At 62.4% G+C, this 21827-nt stretch overlaps 3 protein-coding genes across 7 annotated transcripts in view; 1 reads left to right on the forward strand and 2 right to left on the reverse strand.

Moving 5' to 3' along the window:
* Positions 1 to 460: 460 nt before the first annotated feature.
* SIDT2 (SID1 transmembrane family member 2) lies at positions 461 to 7815 on the reverse strand. Of its 2 annotated transcripts, XM_082778036.1 has the most exons (27): positions 7280 to 7815; positions 6574 to 6695; positions 6301 to 6462; positions 6163 to 6208; positions 5982 to 6083; positions 5820 to 5903; positions 5588 to 5699; positions 5420 to 5485; positions 5199 to 5292; positions 5025 to 5080; positions 4563 to 4634; positions 4405 to 4479; positions 4097 to 4159; positions 3703 to 3824; positions 3550 to 3623; positions 3393 to 3459; positions 3195 to 3268; positions 2978 to 3101; positions 2773 to 2890; positions 2565 to 2701; positions 2372 to 2480; positions 2189 to 2265; positions 1988 to 2034; positions 1591 to 1696; positions 1359 to 1469; positions 1169 to 1282; positions 461 to 1078 (listed from the first exon to the last, which is right to left on the reverse strand). In XM_082778036.1, exons 1-27 carry the CDS (start codon positions 7472 to 7474, stop codon positions 1016 to 1018), a joined length of 2592 nt encoding a protein of 863 aa, XP_082634162.1. In that variant the 5' UTR covers positions 7475 to 7815; the 3' UTR covers positions 461 to 1015. The 2 variants fall into 2 exon arrangements, with proteins under 2 accessions (XP_082634162.1, XP_082634163.1); XM_082778037.1 differs by lacking the exon at positions 4097 to 4159.
* A 1085-nt stretch (positions 7816 to 8900) lies between these two features.
* PAFAH1B2 (platelet activating factor acetylhydrolase 1b catalytic subunit 2) lies at positions 8901 to 16537 on the reverse strand. Its single transcript, XM_082778049.1, has 6 exons — positions 16372 to 16537; positions 15785 to 15872; positions 15143 to 15232; positions 14105 to 14221; positions 13043 to 13165; positions 8901 to 12436 (listed from the first exon to the last, which is right to left on the reverse strand). Exons 1-6 carry the CDS (start codon positions 16389 to 16391, stop codon positions 12158 to 12160), a joined length of 717 nt encoding a protein of 238 aa, XP_082634175.1. The 5' UTR covers positions 16392 to 16537; the 3' UTR covers positions 8901 to 12157.
* Positions 16538 to 17152: 615 nt separating this feature from the next.
* Positions 17153 to 21827, forward strand: part of SIK3 (SIK family kinase 3) — a gene marked incomplete at its 5' end in the record, with an annotated part of 68034 nt that continues 63359 nt past the window's right edge. For all 4 annotated transcript variants that reach the window (XM_082778044.1, XM_082778046.1, XM_082778045.1 and 1 more), the window contains one exon: positions 17153 to 17309. The remainder of the gene's footprint in view (positions 17310 to 21827) is intronic.

A 21827-nucleotide genomic window follows, 5' to 3' on the forward strand; every position in this document is an offset into this window, starting at 1 on the left:
GGATGGCACAGGGACCCCCAGCCCACAGGGACCCCCAGCCCCAGGGCCCTGGCACACCCCCAGCTCTGTCCCCAGCCCTCCCCGGCCCCCCCTGCAGTGCCAGGAGCTGCAGCAGGACACGGCCACAGCTCCAGAATTGTCCCCATGGCCATGGGACCCCAGGGGCTCAACGTGGGGGCGCAGCCCAGGACCCGCAGCCTCCCCAAAGCCCCCCTACATCCACTGGCACGCTGCCTGCACCCCAAACCCCTCCACATCCCAAACCCTGCAGCTCCCATCCCCTGGGGCACAGCAGCAGCCCCACAGCCCTGGGGGGGCCTCTCAGCTTCCTGAGGGGGAGGCTGGGGGAGCAGCAGCATGCAGCTGACACCCAGCGGCCCCTCCAAACCCCCCCAGGGTGCTGGACGTGCCGGGAGCCCCCAGCCCCGGCCCCACAGGAGGAGGCAGGCACGGGTAAAGTGCAGACACTTTAATGGGAGCCGCTCCCCGGCACGGCCGCAGGAGCAGCGGACGGGAGGAGAAATCCGGCCGGGCGAGGGGCTCGGCGGGACGCGGCCCCCCCGGGGGCTGACCCCGGCATTGGGGTGCAGGGGCAGGGCCGCCACGCTCCGCACCCCAAAACTGGCATTAGGCACTGAAGGTCCCGCACCCGTGTGCGTGTGGGGCCGCGCGTCCCAGCAGCAGCAGCACCTTGTCCAGTGTCACTTGTCACCACGGACGGGCGCCACGGGGGACGCCACGCAGCCACGCAGCCCCCCTGGTGCAAGAGAAGGGCCGGGCTGCCAGCGGGGGTCCCCAGCCCCATTTTCGGCTAAGACACGTGCTGGGCAGGCCGGGGGGGTTGGCCGCAGGCACCCGCACAGTGAGGAGGAGGCACGGCGAGGAGGGGACGGAGAGGCTGGCGGGACCCCCAGCGCGGGCATCCCTCCCCCGGGGTGGGGGGGCTCCAGCCGGGATTTTGGCACAGCCCCGGGGGGCGGCACCACGGAGCAGCGGCCCCTCTGCTGCCGGGCCCCTAGAAGACGTAGATCTTGTCCCGCTGGACGCAGTCCAAGTCATCGTCCAGCGTCAGCAGCACCTGCGGAGAGGGCAGCGGAGGGGCCGTGAGCTGGGGCCCCCCTGGCTGAGCCCCCCGGGGTCCCGTGGCTGCGGGGAGGGCGGCACCTACCAGGAAGGAGCCGAACATGGCGATGGAGGAGAGGAAGTGCCAGATGTCGTGGTCGTCGAAGAAGTCGAGCAGGATGCAGTCGCGGTTGTGCTCCCGGGACTCGGCTGGGGTTTTCTGTGCGGGACGGGGCGAGCTGTCACCCTGCCCACCCCACGGCCACCCCCTGCCCCCCAGCCATCCAGGCACCTACCTGCCAGGTGCTGAGCCCCTGGAAGAAGAAGAAGAGGGCGAAGCCCCAGACCACGGAGGTGCCGATAATGCAGAGCAGGGGGATGAGCTTGATGCGCTCGCCGCTGCGCAGCTGGAGGAGAGGCCGGGGTCACCACGCTTGGGGCACCCGGCAGCCCGGGTGGGCAGCCTCTGGCCGAGCACCCCCAAAACGCCCGCCCCCGGTGCCCTCCCCGCAAGGGCTCCGCTCGCACCTTCATGATGATGTAGAAGGCGAAGTAGAGGAGCAGGTTGCAGATGCCGATGGCCAGCAGGTAGGAAGCAAAGTCATTGGGGTGGACAATGAGGCCGTAGGCAGCGCTGGGGAGGCAGGTACAGGCAGCGGGGTCAGCTCAGCCTGTGGTGTCCCCCCCGTGCCCTGCTGTCCCCCAGGACCTGCTGGCAGCTCCCCCAGGGGATGGGGTGGTGCAGGGGTTGGCTGCGGTGCCGCGGGTGCAGGGGCCGTGCTCAGCCCACAGCTGCCACGAGCTGGGTGTCCTCAGCCCCGGGGGCTGGCCCGGGGCCGGGGGGGGGAGCAGGGCAGGGGCAGCAGCAGGGATGGGGGGGCCCGGGTGTGGAGGAAGCAGCGTGGGGGCACGGCTCTGCACTTACAGCGACCAGTTGATGATGTTCCCCATGACCAAGAGCACCATTCGGTCCTGCCAAGGGAGATGGGACGGGGTGAGGAGAGGGCCTGGGGGGCACCCGGCCAGGCTGGGGGGGGGTCTGCGGCGTGCCAGGTCTCGGCACAGCCCCAGGCCGGTGGCCAGCAAGCTCGCGGGCAGCGATGTCCCTTCCCCTCCCGTCACTCACCACGTACATGGGCCCGCTGCACTGCCGGACGCAGTCCGTGTACAGCACGTGCAGGATCCTGCGCAGGATGCCCGAGTCTGTGGGGACAGGGGAGGTAGAGCTGGGGGTCCCGGAGGTAGAGCTGGGGGTCCCGGAGCTGCCCCCTGCCCGTCCCAGCCCTGCCAGCCCCAGGTAAACCCTCACCGAGCTTCCAGCGCCCCATGTAGTAGAGCTGGGTGCTGAGCAGGAGGGTGGCCACGATGTGGATGACGGAGAAGACGATCCAGAAGGCCATGTTCCCTTTGCCAAACACCTGTGGGAAGAGAGAGGAGCAGGCAGAGGGCTGGCGAGTGGCCACCCCGAGCTGTGCCCAGCCCCGCCGTGCTCCTGCACTCACGACGCCGACGACGGAGAAGAAGATGACGACGGCCAGGCAGGCGTAGGCGCTGTAGGCGCTGGCGTTGATGTCGGGGTGCCGCTTCTGGTACAGCTTCAGCATGCAGAGCCCGGCGATCATGTACATGAAGGAGGTGTCTGCGGGACGGCAGCGGTCAACGGGGCTGCGTGGGGGCAGCCCCCAGGCGCGGTGCCGGGGCGGCACTCACCGAACTGGAAGTTGGTGTAGTTGGGGCAGACGTGGTAGCAGGCGCTGAGCAGCCCCTCCATCATCAGGGCCGTGCCCATGGCGTAGAAGAGCCCGAAGTGCTTGGGGATGCCGCACTCCTGGAGGGGGCAGAGGGGAGGGGAAGGGGTGCTCAGGGATGCTGAGACGCCCTCGGGAGCAGAGCCCCGCGGCCGCGTGTCCCCTACCAGGGCGTGCGTGTCGTTGCGCATGAGCGCCCGGTTGTAGTTGATCTCCCTCTGCAGGATGATGAGCAGGAAGAGCAGCCCCAGCAGGACGTAGCCCAGGTTGCTGAGGATGTTGTTGAAGGCGCTGCGGGAAGCGGGTCAGCCCCTCAGCACCCCGGGACCCCCCCTCCTCTGCCCACCCCTCCCTGCAGCCCTGCCCCACGCCCGCCGCCCCGACCTGAGGTTCCCCAGCGGGTGGGCGCACAGAAAGTTGTAGTAGCAGATGTCCTGGTTGCCCGTCACGTTCACCACCTGCAGGCACAGCAAGAGCAGGAGGTGGCAGGGAGAGGACACGGGGGGACGCCCCGGGGACACGGGGACGTTCCCATCATGGTTTGGGACAGCTCCCCGGGCCGGGCACCCCAACCCCGCTCACCGTCTGGTAGGTGATGACCAGCTGGATGACCGGGAGGGCGTAGAAGACGGCGATGGTGGCGATGTTCCTGGGGGGGACACAGCGGTGTCGCCGTGGTGCCCATTGGGGACACCATGGGGTCACCATCCCGATCCCCCCCACGCTATCCTCTCCTCACCAGAAGTAGATCTGGTATTTCTTCCGCAGCACCCGCTTGTCCTTGCGGGCCAGGTCGGCCACGCAGAGGTATTGCTGCAAGGAGAGGCAGGGTCGGAGCGGGGCAGGGCTGGGCGCCCCGGCACGGCCCCGCACAGCCCCGACGGGGACGCACCTTGGTGCGGATGACGTTCTTGTCGTAGTCGATGTCGGCCAGCGTGTCGTAGTCGTCCTCCTCCACCGAGCTCAGCGAGTCCAGGCGGGGCCGCCCGGCCACGTTCTCCAGCGACCGCTCCCCTGCGCCAGAGCCGGGGGGTGAGCGGTGATGGGGGCACCCCGCGGGGCCAAGCCCTCCTCGCCGACACCAATCACCCCCAATTACACCTGTGCGCCCCCCCCTCTAGCTCAGCCCGGGCCTGCCCCGGGATTCGGCCACACCGGGGGGGCCCTGCGCCGTGCGGGGCTGGGGCAGAGCGGCTGCGGGCACGGCGGGGGCTGCGCCCGGGGCAAAGCTCGGGGCAGGGCAGATTGGCTCGATTGGACCGCCCCTGCTCGGCACCAACATCTACCCATAGCAATGCACAGCTGCCTCATCGGGGCCGAGGGGATGCGCCGCTTGAACTGCTCCTGCCCTTCAAAGGAAAGCGAGAGTTACCGGGGCAGGACGGGGGGGACCCAGCGCAGCGCCGGCACCTGCGGAGGCTCCCGGCACGGCGCCAGCCGGCGGTGCCCACCCCGAGACCCCAACCTCGGGCTGGCAGGGAGGGACAGGGGCTGCCAGGGGATGGAGACAGGCAGAGCTGAGCTGCCAGCGGTCGGTGCCCTCGGGGCAGCCCTGGCACGTGGGCTCCGTGGTGTGGCACGGCACAGGACTCACCCACGTATCCGTAGGAGACCTCTGCAGAGCCCAAGCTGCCCGAGGCGGCCTCGGTGCTGCCGGAGGAGCCGTTCTCTGCGGGGAGGGACAGGGTGGGCGTGCGGCACGGCCACCGGCCCCCGCGGGCGGGGAGGTGAGGGGCAGCAGGCAGCACTCACCGAAGGAGCCGTAACCGTAGGTGTCGTAGGGGACGTGCCCCAGGAAGGAGTCGGGGATGCTGCGGGAGTGCCCTAGGGGACAGGAGGGGACGCACAGCCCCATCAGCGGGGGGCAGCCACCAGCAGCACCCCCAGCACGGGGCCGTGCGGCCGATCGGAGCGGGGCAGTGCCCTGCGCCTCTGCCTGCAGCTGGGGGCACGGCGCGGGCAGCAGCTCGCAGCCACGGACAGAGCAAACGCTGGCACCTACCCAGTAAAGATGCTGGGAGTCGCCAGAAAGTCATGGAGAAAGAGAGAGAGACTCAGTCAGGTGCCCCAGCCCCAGCTCAGCTGCGTCAGCCCCAGAGAGGAGAAGAAGCCAAACCCCAGGACGTTCCCATCCCTGCTCTGTGGCCTCACTTGAAAGGCAGAAAAAACCACGACCCCCAGGGACATCCATCCCCTCGCTGCCGCCCCAAATACCTGTGTCCAGGCTGGGCGAGTCCATGGCTGCCAGGAGCCCCTTCCTCTTCTGCTGCCTGCCAAAGGGAGCGGCCGTGAGCAGCACCGCAGGGCGCCCACGGGGGGCACCGCGCCGTGGGGCAGGGACAGGGGCACGGGGAGGGGACGGGGGGGCCACAAGGGTTGGGGGCTCACCGGCAGCTCTCCCAGCAGGCGATGAGCAGCGTGAGGACGTAGAAGGAGAGGAAGATGCCCAGGCAGAAGAGCATGCTGCTCACGTACGCCTCCGCTGTGCACAGAGCCGGAACGAGGCTCAGGGCGAGCGGTGGCCCCGGGGACCTGTCCCGGGGTCCCCTCAGCACCCCGCAGCTCCCAGCCCTTATCGGCGCCCGGAGCAGGCTCCCACCCAGGCTTACAGGTTATGGCAGGGGACACCATCACCTCCAGCATCTTCTGCCGGTTGTGCTGATCCACGGGCTCATCTGCAGGAGGCACGGGCAGCCCTCAGCTCTGCGGGGCAGGGGTCAGCCCCGTGCCCAGCACCAGACCCCGCAGCAGCAAGGCTCCCCCCGCCGGGCACCCACCTGGGGAGGTGTGTTTGGACAGGGGGTAGTAGGGCAGAGCCCCCCCGCACGCCTCGTCCTCCGTCTTCACCACCACCACCACGTAGAAGCTGTTGCTGGGGAAATCCTTCTTCTGCCACGGCGAGAGAGACGAGGGTCAGCAGCGCCGGGGGGGGACGCGTGGGTCCCTGTGGGGCTGAGCCCCACGGCCGGGGCCTGTCCCCAAGCCCAGTGACCCCAGCCCCGCGCCCACCTGCACGGTGATGGCCGCCTTCTTGGTCATGGTCTGGTACATGCCGATGAAGGCCACGTTGTTGTCCAGGTCGTAGACGGGGCACTGCGGGGTGCGAGGGGCCGTCAGCCCCGCCGAGCTCCACGGGTCCCCCCGGGGGGAGTCCCCGGAGCCCAAACCTACCAGGATGTCCTGGATGGAGATGACGGAGCAGGGGAAAGCCATGGCCGAGGTCACCTTCACGATCACCGAGTCCACTCCCTCGGGGAACTCGTACTTGAAGTACTGGGGGGAGAGGGGCACGTCGCCACCCGTGCCGCTCCCCGCGGTGCAGACCCTCTGCCCGGCCAGCCCGGCCCCTCACCTGTGGCTGCGACGCCGTGGCGTTGAAGCTGAAGGCTTCATTGGTCCTGGGGAGAGCGGGGAAGGAGGGATGAGGGCCGGCTGGGGCAGCAGCTGCATGGGGAGGGAGCGGGCAGGGGGCCGGGGCCGTGCCCCTCACCGCAGCACGAAGTTCTCCACGCGGGTGACGCGCAGCTGGTAGGAGGCGTTGAGGGACAGCGTGGAGACGTCCACGTAGAAGTGCTGGGTCTCCACCTCCGCCTTGCTCTGCGGCTGGCACAGCGTGCGGCTCACCTCCTGGTACGCGTACTTCCTCTGGTACCTGGGGCAGGCAGACCCCCCTGTGCCGTGCCGTGCCGTGACACCGACCCCTGCCCACCCCGTGCCATCAGGGGACCCCTACCCGGGGCTCCCGAGCCCCCCCAATACTCACAGGCCCCGTAGGATGAGCGGCACCTGGAACGAGACCACCGCCTCCTTCTGCCTCACCACGAAGAGCACGGGCAGGTCCTTGTGGTCGGACAGGACGTTCACCGACACCCGGACTCCCTCTGTCTGCGGGGACAGCGCGGAGGCGACGCTGTGGCCGGGCAGCGGCGCCCCGCTGGGTGGACTTTGCTCGCAGACACGTTGGCCCCGAGCTGATGGGGGGGTGTGGGACGCGGGGACCGGGCTCTGCCACCACCCGGGGCTGGGTGACGGGGGGCTGCACGGCCACGCTGCGGCCGGGGGCTCCCGGGGGTGGTGGGGGCACTGCCTCGGGGTGAACCTGGGGTGCCCAAATGGGGAACGTGGCCCGAAAGGGGGAGCACAGCCCAAAAAAAGGAACATAGCCCAAAAATAGGAACATGGTCTAAAAGGGGGGACGCAGCCCAAAAACAGGAACACAGCCCAAAAATAGAAACACAGCCCAAAAGGGGGGATGCAGCCCAAAAGGGGGGACACAGCCCAACAAGGGGAGCGCAGACCAAGAAGGGGAACACACCGCAACAAGGGGAACACCCCAAAAATGGGAACGCACCCCAACAAGGGGAACACAGCCCAGGGAAGGGAACACCCCAAAAACGGGAACGCGCCGCCAAAAGGGGCCCTGCTCCCCCAAAAGGCCACCGTGTCCCCCCCGTGCCCACCCCGCTCACCCTGTTGCGCAGCACGGTGTGGTTGAAGGCGTAGATGTTGAGCAGGTCGGCGTCCACCCAGTCCGAGTAGGTCCTGTCGAAGGTGGCCTCCTTCTCCTGCACCCGCCGGCGCTGCTGGGGCTGGGGCTGGGGCAGGGCTGGCAGCGGGGCGAGCACCCCCAGCAGCAGCGCCCAGGCCAGCACGGCGGGCGGCATCCCGCCAGCATCCCCGGCCCCGCCGCGGGGGCACCGGGGGGGCACCGGGACGGGACGGGGTCAGCCGGGGCGCAGCGGGGAGCACGGAGCCATGGCGCGGGGGGGGCAGGCGCTGCCGGGGCCGGTGCCCGGTGCTTGGTGCCCGGTTCCCGGTGCGGATCCCGGTGCAGATCCCGGTGCCGGTGCGGATCCCGGTGTGGATCCCGGTGCAGATCCCGGTGCCCGGTTCCCGGTGGTGATGCCCGGTGCCGGTGCGGGTCCCGGTGCCGATGCCCGGTCCCGGTGCGGGTCCCGTGTCCCCGGTGCCGGTGCCGCCGCCCGGCGGTAAACACGTCCCGGCGGTGACGTCAGGGCCGGGCGGGGAAGTGACGCGCGGGCGGCGCCGACCGGGGGCGGCCCCGGAGCCACCGTGGAGGGGGAGCGGAGCCCCGGGACCGGCGCACGGACACGGCGAGGGGCAGCCCCGGGGCAACCCCACCACCCCCGGGGCCTCACGGGGCTGCTCCCGGACAGCCCGGGCCGAAATAGCCCGGTCCTAAGCGTCCTGCTCCTAAATGCGCCCTGATCCTAAAAATCCCCTGATCCTAAAAGTCCTGTTCCTGAATGTCCCCTGATCTTCACCGTCCTGTTCCTCAATGTCCCCTCTTTGTAGATACCCTGTTTCTTCGTAGATGTCCTGTTCCTAAGCAGCCCCTGTTCCTCAACACCTCCCCTTTTAAATATCCTGATCCCAAACATCTCCTGTTCCCAAACACCCTGTTCCCATATCCCCCCCAGCTCCCCCTCTCCTGGGCTGGAGCCCCCAGCCTCCTGCCCTGGATCTGCCCCCACTCGGGGCATTGCGGTGCTCGCTGCTCCCCCAGGTGAGGGGCTCCCCGCTCCCCATGGGTGTGAGGCCGGGGCAGAGCCGCAGCTCACGCCCGACTCGTGGCCAAATCCTGCCTCTGCTGGCACGCCTCGGAGGTCGATGCCGGAGTGCTGAGCGTTCCCCATTCATCTCAGGGCTTAGGAGTGAATCAGAGCCATCAGCAGCCAGCTGAGAGATGCTGTCCAGGGCCAGAGGGGCAGTTACCTGCACCTGCAAACAGCACTCAGAGCTTCGGGTACAGAACCCGAACTCTGCATCGCTTGGAAACGGTGGTGAAAAGAGAGGAAAACGAACAAACAAACAGAAACCAGACTAGCAGTAAGAATGGATACTGAACGAGAAGCGAGGATCCAGACGAGCACGACTCCAAATACCCACGGGAGGGAAGGCTGCGGGTTTACCCGGGAGAGGCTCCCCTGTGGAAGCTCCCCCCGACCCTGCAGCACCCCACAGCCGGTCCACGGCCCAGCAGCAGCAACGGGACACAGGAGGCAGCCAACAGGGAGCGGGAGACGCAGGCGCACACACACACACTGCAACACGTTGGGGTGAAACATTTACATTTATATTGAAATATGCACTAGACAGAGTGAGTTCTACCAGTTGATGCTTTTTTTTTTTTTTTTTTTTTTTTTTGCCAAAGCAGAATCACAATTCCCACCCGGGAAGGTTCAAGTCAGTGAGCAGACACAGAGCAGCGCCCCCGAGCAGGTGGGGAGGTCCCCACCATGTGCCTGGAGTGTCACCCCCTCCTCCCCAACAAGTCCCCAGGCACTCTTTTCCGTCCTTTCACATCTTTTCTCTTGGCTGCAATAAATAGGGAACTGGCAGTGCTCGCAGGCCACTGTACAGACAAGACACCAGGCTTCAGCACAGAACTGAAAAATGCAACTGGATTGTTTACAAAAGGAAAGAGCCCCAAAGGGCCGGTTCTTCCACAGCCAACCATTAACAATGAAATAATTCATGCTGGCCGGGCTGGGGCAGCCCAGCCCAGCCCCGATCCCAAGGGACATCGGTCACCCAAAGCTGCAACTGAAGCTTTTCTATGCGTCCTTTGGCGAGGCACTCGTTTTTTTTTTTAGTATTTGCTCAGTGAGGAGGCAGAATCCCTCCTTGCCCTCACACAAAACGTCTCAATTTTGTGCGGGACAGTTTCTTACTAGACAGCCCCAAGCACAGCTAAAGTCTCCTAGGAAAAAAACAACAACAAAAAAAAAGCTGTCCTTCCTCTCCTCGTGCAGCATCAGCACCCATCAGCGAGGGTTAAGGCAGCCGAGGAGGAGGGCTGCGAACACCGAAACAAGCACAGAGCGTGGCACCTGAGCAAGCCAAGCCTAAGCAGAGCTGTCCTCAGTCACGTTGCAGAGGAGCCACGAACCTGCCCAACCTCTCTCATTCCACCCAGCGCCCTGCCAAGAGCGGCTGACTCACCGCCGGACACGGCCGCAGCTGAGGAGTTAACTTTTTATTGGAAGGACACATTCCTGGGCAGCGTCTCTTTAACCAGCTGCAGGGACAGCACGGAGGGAAGCAGGGATGCATAGATTAAACTATCACACTGCCTTTCTATAAAAGCCTAGAAAGCTGGAAAGCTCGCAGGGAGCAGGGCGCTTTGGCCCGTCTCCCTAGGGGTGTGCGTGTGGAGGGGGGGGGTCAATAAATCTTTTCCCCAAGAATCCTCCACTGCGAGGGATTTTCAAGGCTGGATTTCACACTTTTTTCCTACACCAGCTTCTCCAGCAAGCATCTAATCAGAAGCGTGAACACCTTTATCTTAAAGCCTGCTCTGCAAGGCAGCAGGGCTACAGAGTGCATAGGCTGAGTGGGGCCTGGGGAGCAGCGCGTTCCTGGCCTGGCCCATGGGGGTGAGACAATCATCCTCCTTCTACTACGGCACTCCAACACTTTTTACTTTTATTTCGGGGAATTGGAAAGCTTCATCCTTCCTTCATCTGTGTGTAGATCACATATACTGGAAACAAAACACACACTATGCATGCAATCCAGGCAGAAATCCTGCTATGATCAAATCTACAGGAAGAGGGGAATGTAGTGGGGACATAAAAGTATTCCTTAATGCTAGATTATAGACTGCATTAAACACCAGCACCCTTTATTATAAAAAAGGGCCAACAGACTATATACAGTACCTATGTACTTTCATTGCAGCAGGGCACAGCAAGCAACCTGGACACCTAAACACCCCTCAGTAAGCACACAGCATGGAGCGCCCGCTAAAAAGCCGTCGGTTCCTCTCCCATTTACCTGCCGGGAGGAGCGTGTGTGGCTGCAGGTCCCTCTCACGCCCCGAGAGGAGCGGGGATCTGCGCTGGCAGCCACCACAGCACGGATCTCTGATGTCTGCACAGCGCTGCCACGCTCCAGCTCCGGCAGGTAAGCTGAGGAAGAACAGACTTGAGTTAAAATTACTTTATTTGCGAGTATATTTAGCTATTCGCCTAGGGCTCTGCGTTTAGGGTCCAAAACGGTTTCTTTTTGAAAAAGAGAAGCTTTCACTTGTAGATGAAAGGCTGTTTTCATACCACCACTAGTAGACTATAACCAGCTCTCATAACAACAACAAAAAAAGTCCCACCTACTTGCAGCCCCTGGAAGAGGGCGCTCGCTGCACTGGCTCCCTTGCCTGGAGGTGAGCCGCGTCCAGGGCAGGAAGAGGCTACACCCTGGCTTCGCTTTTTACTGTAAGAGGCTGTAGTTGCTTGAATAAAATGTTTATACAAGTAAAACAGAAGCAATAAAGAAATATACACCTTGGAATCTGTAAAGCTTCAGACTGATTTAGGCCTTGCAAAAAGGGGTTATTCATACGGGTTTTCCTTAGAAAAAAAAAAAAAAAAAAAAAAAAAAGGATGTAACAGTCATACTTAAAAAAAAAAAAAAAAAAGAAAAGAATGATGAACAGCACTGTAGAGAGCCCTGTAGCACAGGCAACTCAAAGGAATGAAATGTCAGTTCTATAGGAGCGAGGACGTAACTACCTTGTGTGATATTAACCGGATAATTAAAAATCCTACACTGAACAACTGTTAAAAGGCAGCGACACCATACACGGACAGGAGCAGAGAACAGGACAGCCAGCAGCACCTGAACGAGGCTGCCCACAGGGAAGCTGCACGGAATGAAGCGTGCCCCGGCATGGTGAAGCAAGCACGAGCACAAGCACCTGGGAGTGCGACACGCGTTCAGCTAACAGTTTGTCTCGTTACACTTCTCAATTCCAGTTTCATGCTGCTTCAGAAATAAGGGGTGGGAAAGCGACACGTGTCGCCTAACCCCCCAGTGGGAAAAAAAAAAAAAAAAAGGAAAAAAGGAAAGAAAGGAAATATTATTAAAAGGTGAGACTGAGACTGAAAAATGCATCTGTTCTGTTATTAGCAAGTGGAAGGCAATTCTCGTTCCCAGGCTAATACACAGAGCACAACCCCTACAGCCAGGAACGGTGAGCCAGGAGCTGTGCACGGGCTGTCAGAGACAGGCTAAAAGGTTCTAGGACAACCACAGAGCAACAATACGTGGGAGGGGCACAGAGTGACAGTCCTGTTCTCATTTTAAATGAGGAATGGTTTAAAAGTAAAACTCTTCTTCAGCTAATCTCCTCCTGCAATAAAACCAACCAAGCCGGCCCTCACATGTACAAGACCAGTTAAACATCAGCCTTCCCCCTCAAAACACTAGGTACGAGCATCCGTAACATTCTACAATGGAAAGTGCTTTAAGAAAGAAGGATTCTGTAGTGCCAGTGACAGAACTGATCTGATGGGCTGGAGGATGTGAACACTGACGTCAGCTGATCAGGCCAGAGCAGCTCGTTTCTCCTCGGGGGTCTCCTCCAGTAGCTGCATGATCAGTTCATGGAGGGGTTTGCAGATCTTGGCGTAGCCCCCTCCCGTCAGGTGCAGGAAATCAAACATGTCGTGGTAGGAGATGGTGCCATCCGAGTGCACGAAGCCGGCGTCTACATCCAGCAGCTGCACGTTGGGCAGTTTGGGGAGGGAGGCTTTTAGCAGGTGGTTCACCTTGGCATTCTTCTGCCGCAGAGGGTTTGGCTTCTCTCCACGAGGTAGCAGGCCCTGAGACGAGAGAGAGGCAGTGAGGAGCTTTCGTACAGTAACGATTTCCCTGTCGATTCAAGCATCCTTTCAGAATTTAGGATGTCTGTGACAGAGGGATCTCATTCCTTCAATCAGCCCATTCAGATCCAATTTTAAATGCAACTGCCGATGAGCTATAAGCACAACTGGCAGGGCACTTGCTTTTCTTGCTTTTTTTTTAAAGCTATCAGCTTGTGCTCTCTCCAAAAGCTTTCAGCGGCGCACTGAACGCCTCTGCTAAGCTTCTCAGTGGGACAGCCCCCAGCCGGCCTGTTAAAACAAGGAGGCCAACCAAGACTTCCAAATCCCAGCTCCGATCTGGGCACTTCTATCCCTTACAGGGCTTCTTCGACAACATCACTAAGCGGGGCAGCAACGCTGCTAGTGGGAACGATCACACCCACCTCTGGTGGAGCTGAGCTTCTGCAGAGCCAGGCGAGGCAGGGGAGGCACGGACAAAGCAGAAGATAAATGCAGCGAGCGCCCTCCCCCACCACCACCCCTCCCAGTATCACCCAGACACAGCGCAGAGAACACAGGGCCTCCTCACAGCGCTTTGTTTTCGCAGCTCTCCACGAGACATACCAGCACAATAACTTTGGCCTGTGGCTGCTGGGTATTTATCAGGCGCACGATGGCCTCGATTCCGCCTGCGACTTCTTCGGCTGTGTTTTCGTGATTATTTGTTCCAACCCAAACAACAATGACCTGCGAGGAGAAGAAATGTTTGCAACCTTTTCAGAACAAGTTCTAAGACTCTTGCTGACCCTGATAACCCTATGTAAACATCAGCTGTGACCAGCAAGCTCGGTTAAGAATGTTTAAGTATCAACCCACATCGCGAGAGGTCTTCAGCTGTCAGTTATGCTGACTTTTGCACAGTATCTCACAAGCCTCTGTTCAGAGGAACCAAGATTACTGAAAGTTTTCTGTTCAGCCTAGGAGATGACCGAGTCCACCCCATCCCACAGAGCCTCTTGGCCAACACACTGCAGGAGCCGGCACTGGTCAAAAAGGAGATGACATTCACACAGCACGTGCTCCTTCAGGACAGGGACAATCGTGCAGCTCAGCTTCTTTAAGGAAAGATTAAATGCTGATAAATAACAGAAATATGAGTGGCACTGCCTTCCTAGTGGAGCACACGCTGCGGCACTGCCTTGCACCACAGCACCGTGGTGGGCTGCCCAGTGCCTTCAGTAAAGGAGTCCAGCTCAGGTGCAGAGTGGGAAGCTGTTCCTCGCTCCGTGTTCTGAACATCTTTCCTGGCTTTCTGTCAAAGATTTCACCATCCCCACCTAGAGGCTGAGAGCACTCGGGCCTGAGACACGCTGCAATCCAGCCTGCACCTAGCGATAATAAATAACAGGCCTGATCGCCAGCTGTGCTGGGGCCGTGAGCCCATGTCTCCTAAAGATTCCTCTGCTATTTGCACACTCAGCAGAGAAACCCGTGTGTGAGAGAGCACGGCCCTGTTCCCAAACACTTCTGGTTTAGCCAAACACATTTCAGCACCTTGTGTGTGCTTCGTGCTGGCAGTTGTTCAAACAAAAAGGTCTCTCAGGAGTTAACAGCTCCCTGGGCTGAGCACCGCTGACGTCTCCTCTGAGTCAGCACACGGCTGCCCGCCCGGCGCCCCGGTCGTACCTTCGGTTTAATGTTCTCCAGCTCACCGTTCTTCAGCCTCCATAGAACGTGGCCGGTGGTGTCCCCACCGATCCCAAAATTCAGTGCGTGGAGCGGTGAGAAGAGCTCTCGCCAGATCTGCAAGCAGAGAGCAGTTTCCTATTTCAGAGGAGCAGCCTGATGGTGACAGAGACACTGCACGGACACGCGATGCTGTCAGTGGCACTGGAAGGAGCAGGGAGACACCCCAAAACTCACTTCCAGAAAGGGCATTTAAGCACGGGACAGGGCTTTGCTCCAAGGTCCGCAAGAGGTGGAATGGCTGGTGTTCACTCAGTCCTGGCACAAAGGAAGGGGAAGTTCTCTCCAACAGCTACGTGGTGTCAGGAGCAGAGCGCTGAGCTGCTGCAGACCGCAGTGTCCCTACCTCAGTTAATGACACGACTCCTGAAGGTGTCTAGGAGCTGAAGAAATCCCTTCTATTGCCAGCTAACAGAACTAAAAAAGCCTGGAGCGCACTGGGAAGCAGCTCTCAAACAAAGTAACTCAGCTACGGCCACCGCGGAGCAGCAAATCTCTCCCTTTGCTCCCCTACCCTAGTTTTAGGGATTAAGGAAACGCAGAAAACCTAACCAGTGCCTTCAACAAAATTCCCTTCTCAGGGCATCTCTAACGCCTTCCCTTTGGCACCAGAGAATTGGGTTCATGCACAGAGCACGCTGAGGGTTAAACATGCCCCGGCCAGGACACACCTACGGAGATTTCACCCTCGGGAGTTTGGAACTGGAGGTCCACGGAAGGAGCGAAGGGCTGTGTCTGCGTGGCCAAGGGGAGGCCGTCATTAATTGCTCCAGAGCAGGACTGGAAACGGCCCCAGATAAACCAGGGAGACTTTGTACGGGCGTTGGGGAGGGAAGGAAACGGGGCAGAGCAACAGAAGGGACAGCGGTAAAGTCAGAACGGAACAGAAAGAGTTATCAGGACCACGCATGATTACACGCTGCTGGATTAGGATTTCCAATCCGTGCAGCCCCAACCACCTTTATCTGTAACCAGTACCTCATACTGCTGCAGCAACTGCACCATGGAATCACCCACGAAGAGCACGTCGGGTTCCTTGTCTTTGCAGTCCGAGACAAATCTGTTGTGCTGTCAGGAGAAAGCAGCACCGTGTCAGCTCACACTCAGCTCATGGGGCAGGAAGGGCTGGAGCAGCTCCCCCTGCCTGCCTCCCACACAGTTCTTTCCCATGTTAACCCATGAGCACCCCTCCCAGCTGCACCAACCCCAACAGGGATGAGCTCTTGACTCCGAGAGCAGCATTTTGCCTGCTCTGGGCACTGCCCACACACAGCCACAGGGAGCAGCCTCCGGCTATGCCACCCTGGCTGCAGGAGGAAGCGCTGCAGCAAGAGGCTGGGGGTGCAGACGCTGCGGCTCTGCTCTTCTCAGCTCGGTGCCTGCCTTGTGAAGACACAGGTGGAGCACAGCAGCGCTTTGCAGGCACAGAGCCCTGTTGTGTGCTTTGTTTAACAAACGGGTCGGCAATTTCTCTCCATTAATGGGTGAAGCAGGGCTTTTTTATTGCTATTTCACACCGTGGCACTCAGGTCAACGCTGCTAATTGCCTGGATTCACCCCTACAGGCAGGTCACAGCACAGCCCGCGTGTCCCCGGCCCCTCCCCGGGCAGCTCCTGTACCTGCGACATCCACCGGTCGTCCCCCTGGATGTCCTCGGCGGCGTGCGGGACGGCCGCTGGGTTGGAGTCCCCGTGGCTCATCCGGTTCCTGTGGAGAGAAGAGGGCAGGCGGGCGGCACTCAGGGCTGGCCCCGGGGAAATTAAATAAAATAAAACAAACCCAAAAACCCAGGGCCCATTAGACGTGTACCGGGCGGTGTGTGCCCGCTTAACGGACAGCCTGTGCCCGTTTAACGGGTTAATTTCTAAATGACAAGGCCGGGCTGCGGGCAGGGCCGCCTGCAGGGCTGTGACGGGAGCCCCCGGTGCCACCTCGCGGCCGAGAACCGACCCCGAGGACAAACCGGGGAGATTTTGGGGTCAAATCGCGGTGATTCGGGGCCGCCCAGCCCAGCCCGGCCCGCACGAGGCGGCGGCGGGCGCAGCGCCAGGCCGCGGGGCGAGGCGGGGCCCGGCCACCGGCACCCAGCGGCGCGGCGGGGCCGGGGCGGCGCCCCCCGGGGCAGGGAGATTTGGGGCCGGGAGGGGCGGGGAGGGCAGGGGCCGGTCCCGATCCCGGTCCCGGCGCGGCGCCGCCCCGCACTCACGGCTCGCCCCGCGACTCCATGGCCGGGCGCCTCCCTCCTGCCTCGGCCCGGGCCCGCTCCGCGCCTGCGCCGCCGCCGCTTCCGCTTCCGCCTGGCAACCAACCCCGGCGGGGCCGCTTCCGGGCGCGCTGCCGGAAGTCCCGCCCCGCGCTCCCTAACGGGGGGGGGGAGGGAAGGGAAGCGGGGCGGCGGCGTGACGTCAGCGGGGCGGCGGTGACGTCACCGCGCTGCTTCCTGCGGCCCCGTCAGTGCGGGCGCGGAGCCGCGGGGATGTGGGAAGGGCCCCGCTGGGGGCCGGCCGCGCCTCACAGCAGGGCCCGCAACGCGCCCAGCGCCGCCTGAGGGGGCTCCGTGCTCCAACCGAGCCCTCCCGAGCCCAACCGGGGCCGCGCGGGGGTTCTGGGCCCCCCCGACCCCCCCAAACCCGCGCCGCGCGCTCCCGACGCCGCGCGGGGGCGCGCTGGGCTCCCGGCCCCGCCCCTCCCCGCGAGGCCCCGCCCCTCCCTTCAAACCACGCCCCTTTCCCCGTGGAGCCCGGCCCCTCACCCAATCACCTTCCTCCTCCTCCCTCCTCGCCCCGCCCCTCCGCGCGCTGCCGTCACTTGCCCCGCCCCGCCCCGCGGGGTTGCCATGGCAGCCGCCCCCCCCCTCCCTCCACCCCCCCCCGCTGAGCTCACGCGGTGCCGCAGCCCCGCGGGGGGGGGAGGGGGCGCGCTCCTCGCGACAAGATGGCGGCGGCGGCGGCTGCAGCGGCGGCGGCGGCGAGCGGCGCCCCGGGGGGGCCCCCCCCGCCCCCGGCCCCGCGCCTGCCCCCGGCCCCGCCGCCCCCCCGGCCCCCGGGGCCCGCCCGCATCGGTTATTACGAGATCGAGCGCACCATCGGCAAGGGCAACTTCGCCGTCGTCAAGCTGGCCACGCACCTGGTGACCCGCGCCAAGGTGAGGCCCGGCCCCGGGGGGGGGCTGACAGGGCCCTGACAGGGCCTGGGCGCGGACACGGGGCGAGGGGCGAGGGCTGAGGGGCCGGGGACCGCCTCAGGGGGCACAGGGCCCGGCTGTGCCCCCCCCCCCGTGCCCGGGAATGGGGTGAATTCGTCGCATTTGTGCCCAAAAAGGGCTGTTTGTGGCTGTCCTGAGGCAGGTTTTGTCGCTGCCCGCCCCCCCCACCGGCTGCTGGGCCTCCCCGCGCCCCCTGCTCCCAGCCCTGCTGGGTTCCCGTCACGGAGCCGGGCTGACCCCGCAGGAACGGGGCCGGCAGCGGCTCGGATGCTCGCTGGATCCCTGCTCCTATGGACCCCGGCTCGGCCCTTCACCCCCGGGCCGTCCCTGCGTGCAGCCGCTTCCACAGCCACGGCTTGGATGGTGTCAGCCCAAGGTTTGCAAAATGCCGAAGCAGAGCCTCGTTTCTGCCTTCGGATGGCTGGTTTGCCCGCAGGACGCACACTGAATTCTCTCTGGGAGCCGTCCTCAAGGTTGACAGGCCTGGAGTGAGCTCAACGCGCTGTGTGTGAGCGATGGGAGGGCTGAAACCGGGATTGTGCTGGGTGGGAAGGACGTGGCTGTGGGCAGCAGCTCGGCACTGCCTGCTCTGGAGGGGCTGCAGGCGGTGGGGCTGGAGGTGTCCTCGCTGCCTGCCGTGGCTGAGCCCATTTGCTTCAGGATCTGGGCTTGTGAGGTTAGGGGGCAGGCACAGGTGTAAAACACCTTGGAAAGGGCAGATCTGTGTGGGAAATGGTCTTGAAACAGCCACTGGCAGCTTTGCTTTCATCCTGGCAATACCTTAACTAGTCCGGCTTAGTGGAAACGGCTTAGAGGAGAGCACAGGCGCTGGGCAGTGCTCCCATGGGTGATCTGGGGGAGCCCTCTGGGCGTTACACACAGCTGGGGCACGACTGAGCGTGCCGGCAGCTCCTGCCAGGGCTGTGCTCTGCAGCATGGACGACCCAGGCACCAAACCCCCAGTCCCCACAGAGCTGGCCCCGTGGCACGTTGCCCTGCAGGAGAGCTGGGCTCAGCACGGCCCCTGCTCGCTGCCCGTGCTGCTCTGCCCTGCAAGGAATCCCAGCACCAGTGGCCGTGTTGATTTTAAAAAGGCCCTACCCTGGCTTTTTAGGTTACGCTGGAGATAACAATTAATGGCTTGGGTTCGTTGCTGCTCGTTAATGGCAAAGGTGTTCTCCTGGTGGGGTCTGGGGCCTGTTTTCCTTTCCGATGGACATTCAGCAGGGCGAGCGGACTTTGATGTGACATCTGCAGATAACAGCTTGGCTTCGCTTCCCTCTTACCCTTCAAAAAAGAAGGCAGAGTGCTGCGGTGGCTGTCCTGGTATCAAAGGCCTGGGCTCCCTGTGCCGCTCGGAGGCTGAAGGGCTGCGTTTATTTACAGAGAGGAGGAGGAGAGCGTGTGCCGGGCGCGCCTGGCGCTGCTGCTGGGGCACGTCGTGCTGACACAGGGCATTGCAGCCCAGCTGCAGGTGGGTCGGCAGCGCTGGGGACACTGCCGAGGGGGAACGCTCCTCGTCCTAGAGGGCAGGAGGCCTGTGTGCGTGACTGGCCCTGCTGGAAGTAAGGAAATAGAAAGGGAAGGTTGGCAGTTCGGGTGGGAACCGAGCTGGAGATCTCCATCCAGACCCTGGCCATGCGAAGCTGGAGCCCTGTGCCCTGTACGGCTCCCTGACGGGGATCCATCCACCCGCAGGTATCCCGCTGCATCTCCCTGCTTCTGCCCCTTTGTCCCTTCTGACGTTTCACCAGAAACCCTGCTGATTCGGGTTCTAAGACCTGGAATCGCAGCTCTGTGCCCCGCTCTGCACAAGAGCTGCTGGACGCGTGTTAACGGGGGGACTGGGGGAACACGGGGGGAGCAGGTGCCTCCCGACCCCTCTCCGTGGTGTTGCGCTGCAGTCTTCAGGAGCTGCTGCCCTGCTTTGGTTTTTAAGTGTTTGTTTTAACCCAACTTGTTTTTAACTTTAAGCTATGTTTTTTTCAATGTATTTTTAAGTTTCTGGGAGCTTTAAACAGCAGCCGGGTCATGGGCAAAGCCGGAACCATTTGGGCTGGTTCTGCGCCGTGGCCTCGTGTGGAAGGAGCTACCTGCAGCTGCTGCACGGGGTCACACTGACACCACGGCCCTTCTGCACGGCCAGCACCAGCTGCTGGAGCTGAAATTAAGCTGATTTCTTTTGCTGGTGTAAGGAGCTGAGCCCTCCCTGGGGAATCGGAGGCCTCTCTGCTGTGACTGGCAGAGGGTGCTGCCGCGGGAGGCCGGCTGTGCTTCCTGAGGCTCCTGTTGGGAGCTGGGGTTCACGGCCAAAATCTTGCTCTGAGTTCGTGGAGGAAGGCACCGGGACACGTGGAGCTGGGCCGAGGCTAGGCGGAGCTGCTGCAGTGGGGATAAGGGGCACTATTTATTGAGCCCCACAGAGGCATCAACTATCAGCTGCAGGCCGAAGCAGCGGCATCACACGTTTCATTCAGGCGGCTTCCCTGCTGTAGGGAATCACGTGTGGTTACCCAGAGCTGAAGGCTGGAGAGCAGGGCTCCTCCCGAGGAGCAGCAGCAAATCCTGCAGGGGAACGGACCTGCAGAACCCCCACCATCCTGCGGATGCCCTACGAAGGCTCCGTGGGGGCTGGATGAGGGTGTGGAGAGCCTTTGGGTTGGGAGGGGGAATCCTGTTGGAAGGAAACGGGGGCACAGCAGCACGCTGCGGGGAGGGCAGGCTGCTTGGTGCTGGGTCCTGGCACGGACAGGCAGCGGCTGCAGTGCTGGGACGCTGCTGTGGGGCTGCCCCCACAGCACAGGGGAAGGTTTTGAGGTGAAATTCTGCCTGGCCCAAGGGATTGCTGCGTGGATCCTGCTTCCCGTGGGAGCTGTGCTGCTCCTTGCGGGGCTCTTTCCTAGGAGCCCTGACCCCAAGTCCCTGCAGCTGAGGCTGAGCCTCGCCCTCTGCTCAACGGCCATCAAAGGGGCTCCAGAAAAAGGGAATCCTGTGCCTGGCTTTGGCCAGGTTCCCAAATAGCCCGGGCACACGAACCCACACGCAGCAACTCCCACCCCAGCAGCCCGGAGGTGTGAGCGCGAGGTTTGTGTCTGCGCCCCTTCGATGGAGCGCGTGCCGGTGTCGTGCTGTTAGCACTCAGCAGCTCTGCCTTCGATTTCTTAAACGACCTGATGCAATTACAGCGCATTAATTACCCGGGCTTCAAGATCACTTAGAAGAAAAGGAGCCTCCGTAGTGTGACTGCAGGGCTGGGCCGGAGGCGCAGGAGGGCTGTCAGTGCTGGGGGAAAGCGCCCGGCGCGACGCTGATGGGGATAAAGGAGAGCGCGGGGCTCAGGCAGCAGATTAAAGTATTGCAAATAAAATCTGGCTTTGGAGGCCGTGAATGTCTGCTGCCTTTCAGCAAACAGATGGATGCTTCGTGGCTCCTTCCAAGAACTTCTAAAATATGGTTGGTGCCATGTGAAGCAGGCTTGATGGAATGGACCCGGTGAAATGCTTTCAGGGCTGAGAAAGCGTGCGTGGATCTCTGCAAAAAGGCACATTTCCTTCAGGCTCTTCCTTCCCTCCCAGCTCGTGCTCACGTTGGCCACCTCCTTTCCTGCGTGTCCTTGCTGTGCAGAGGATGCAGGAGCAGAGGCAGCCGTGAGGTTCTCGCATCTGCTCCCTCTCCGGGTGTCTCACTCGAGCCCAGGGGCTTCTCTCTAGCCACGGGTGGGTGAGTTGGAGCTGATAAGGCTTCCCCTAAAAGCTAATTGTGACATTTAATGGCATCTAGGGCTTTTTAATGGACTTTGCAGCAATCAGCTGATGGGCTGTGTGTAGCCCTGTGAGTCCGAGCAGGTAACGTGCTGGGCTGCACTGGGGATCCTCCTTTGCAGCCGGTTGCCACCTGTGGGACGAAAGGAGCCGGGCTGTTCGGCGTGGTGCTGCGTGGAGCTGTGTTTGGGTGGCCCTGGCCAGGCAAAGCGATGGCTTGTGAGGGGGAGCAGGCGTTTGGGGACCTCTGGGGTCGTGTTTGGGGTCTTCTCTGGGTCCTGTTGTATGGCACGTGAGGAACCTGGGTGGGCAAAGCCTCTCAGCAGCGGGGTGAGTTCCTCCTGAGGCGTCTGTCCCTGCTTTCCCTTAGCTGGCAGTGCTGACCTCGGGATCAGGAGGCTCTGATCCCTCCCCTTGCCCATACTGAGCTGTGCAGGGGAATAATTAGCGCTAGAGAAAAGCGTTCGCCTTCAGCCGCTCGCTGCGAGTGCCCAGCCACATCTCTGGGCTTCAGACGTGTCTGTGTGAGCTCAGCAGCACCGTCGGGAGCTGCAGATAAGGAGCACCACTCTTTGTACTTGCTCTGCTCTCTCCAGAAACGCTTGTAGGAAATCCTTGAGCTGTAATCTCCGAGTGGCTCTGCCAAGGTCAGCGGCTGGCCTGGAGCGCGGGCGGCAGATCCTACCCGGGGCGTCCT

This window comes from Aythya marila (assembly GCF_965140915.1).
Source record: "Aythya marila genome assembly, chromosome: 23".
NCBI lineage: Eukaryota > Metazoa > Chordata > Aves > Anseriformes > Anatidae > Aythya > Aythya marila.

Coding starts and splice junctions, on each gene's coding strand:
- SIDT2 (XM_082778036.1), bottom strand. CDS start 7,474: ATGCCGCCCGCCGTGCTGGCCTGGGCGCTGCTGCTGGGGGTGCTCGCC. Junction 2,266..2,371: donor CATGGGGCGCTGGAAGCTCG/GTGAGGGTTTAC, acceptor CTGTCCCCACAG/ACTCGGGCATCCTGCGCAGG. Junction 1,283..1,358: donor AGGGGCTCAGCACCTGGCAG/GTAGGTGCCTGG, acceptor CGTCCCGCACAG/AAAACCCCAGCCGAGTCCCG.
- PAFAH1B2 (XM_082778049.1), bottom strand. CDS start 16,391: ATGGAGTCGCGGGGCGAGCC. Junction 15,233..15,784: donor ACGACCGGTGGATGTCGCAG/GTACAGGAGCTG, acceptor TTCTCCTGACAG/CACAACAGATTTGTCTCGGA. Junction 13,166..14,104: donor TGGAGAACATTAAACCGAAG/GTACGACCGGGG, acceptor TTCTCCTCGCAG/GTCATTGTTGTTTGGGTTGG.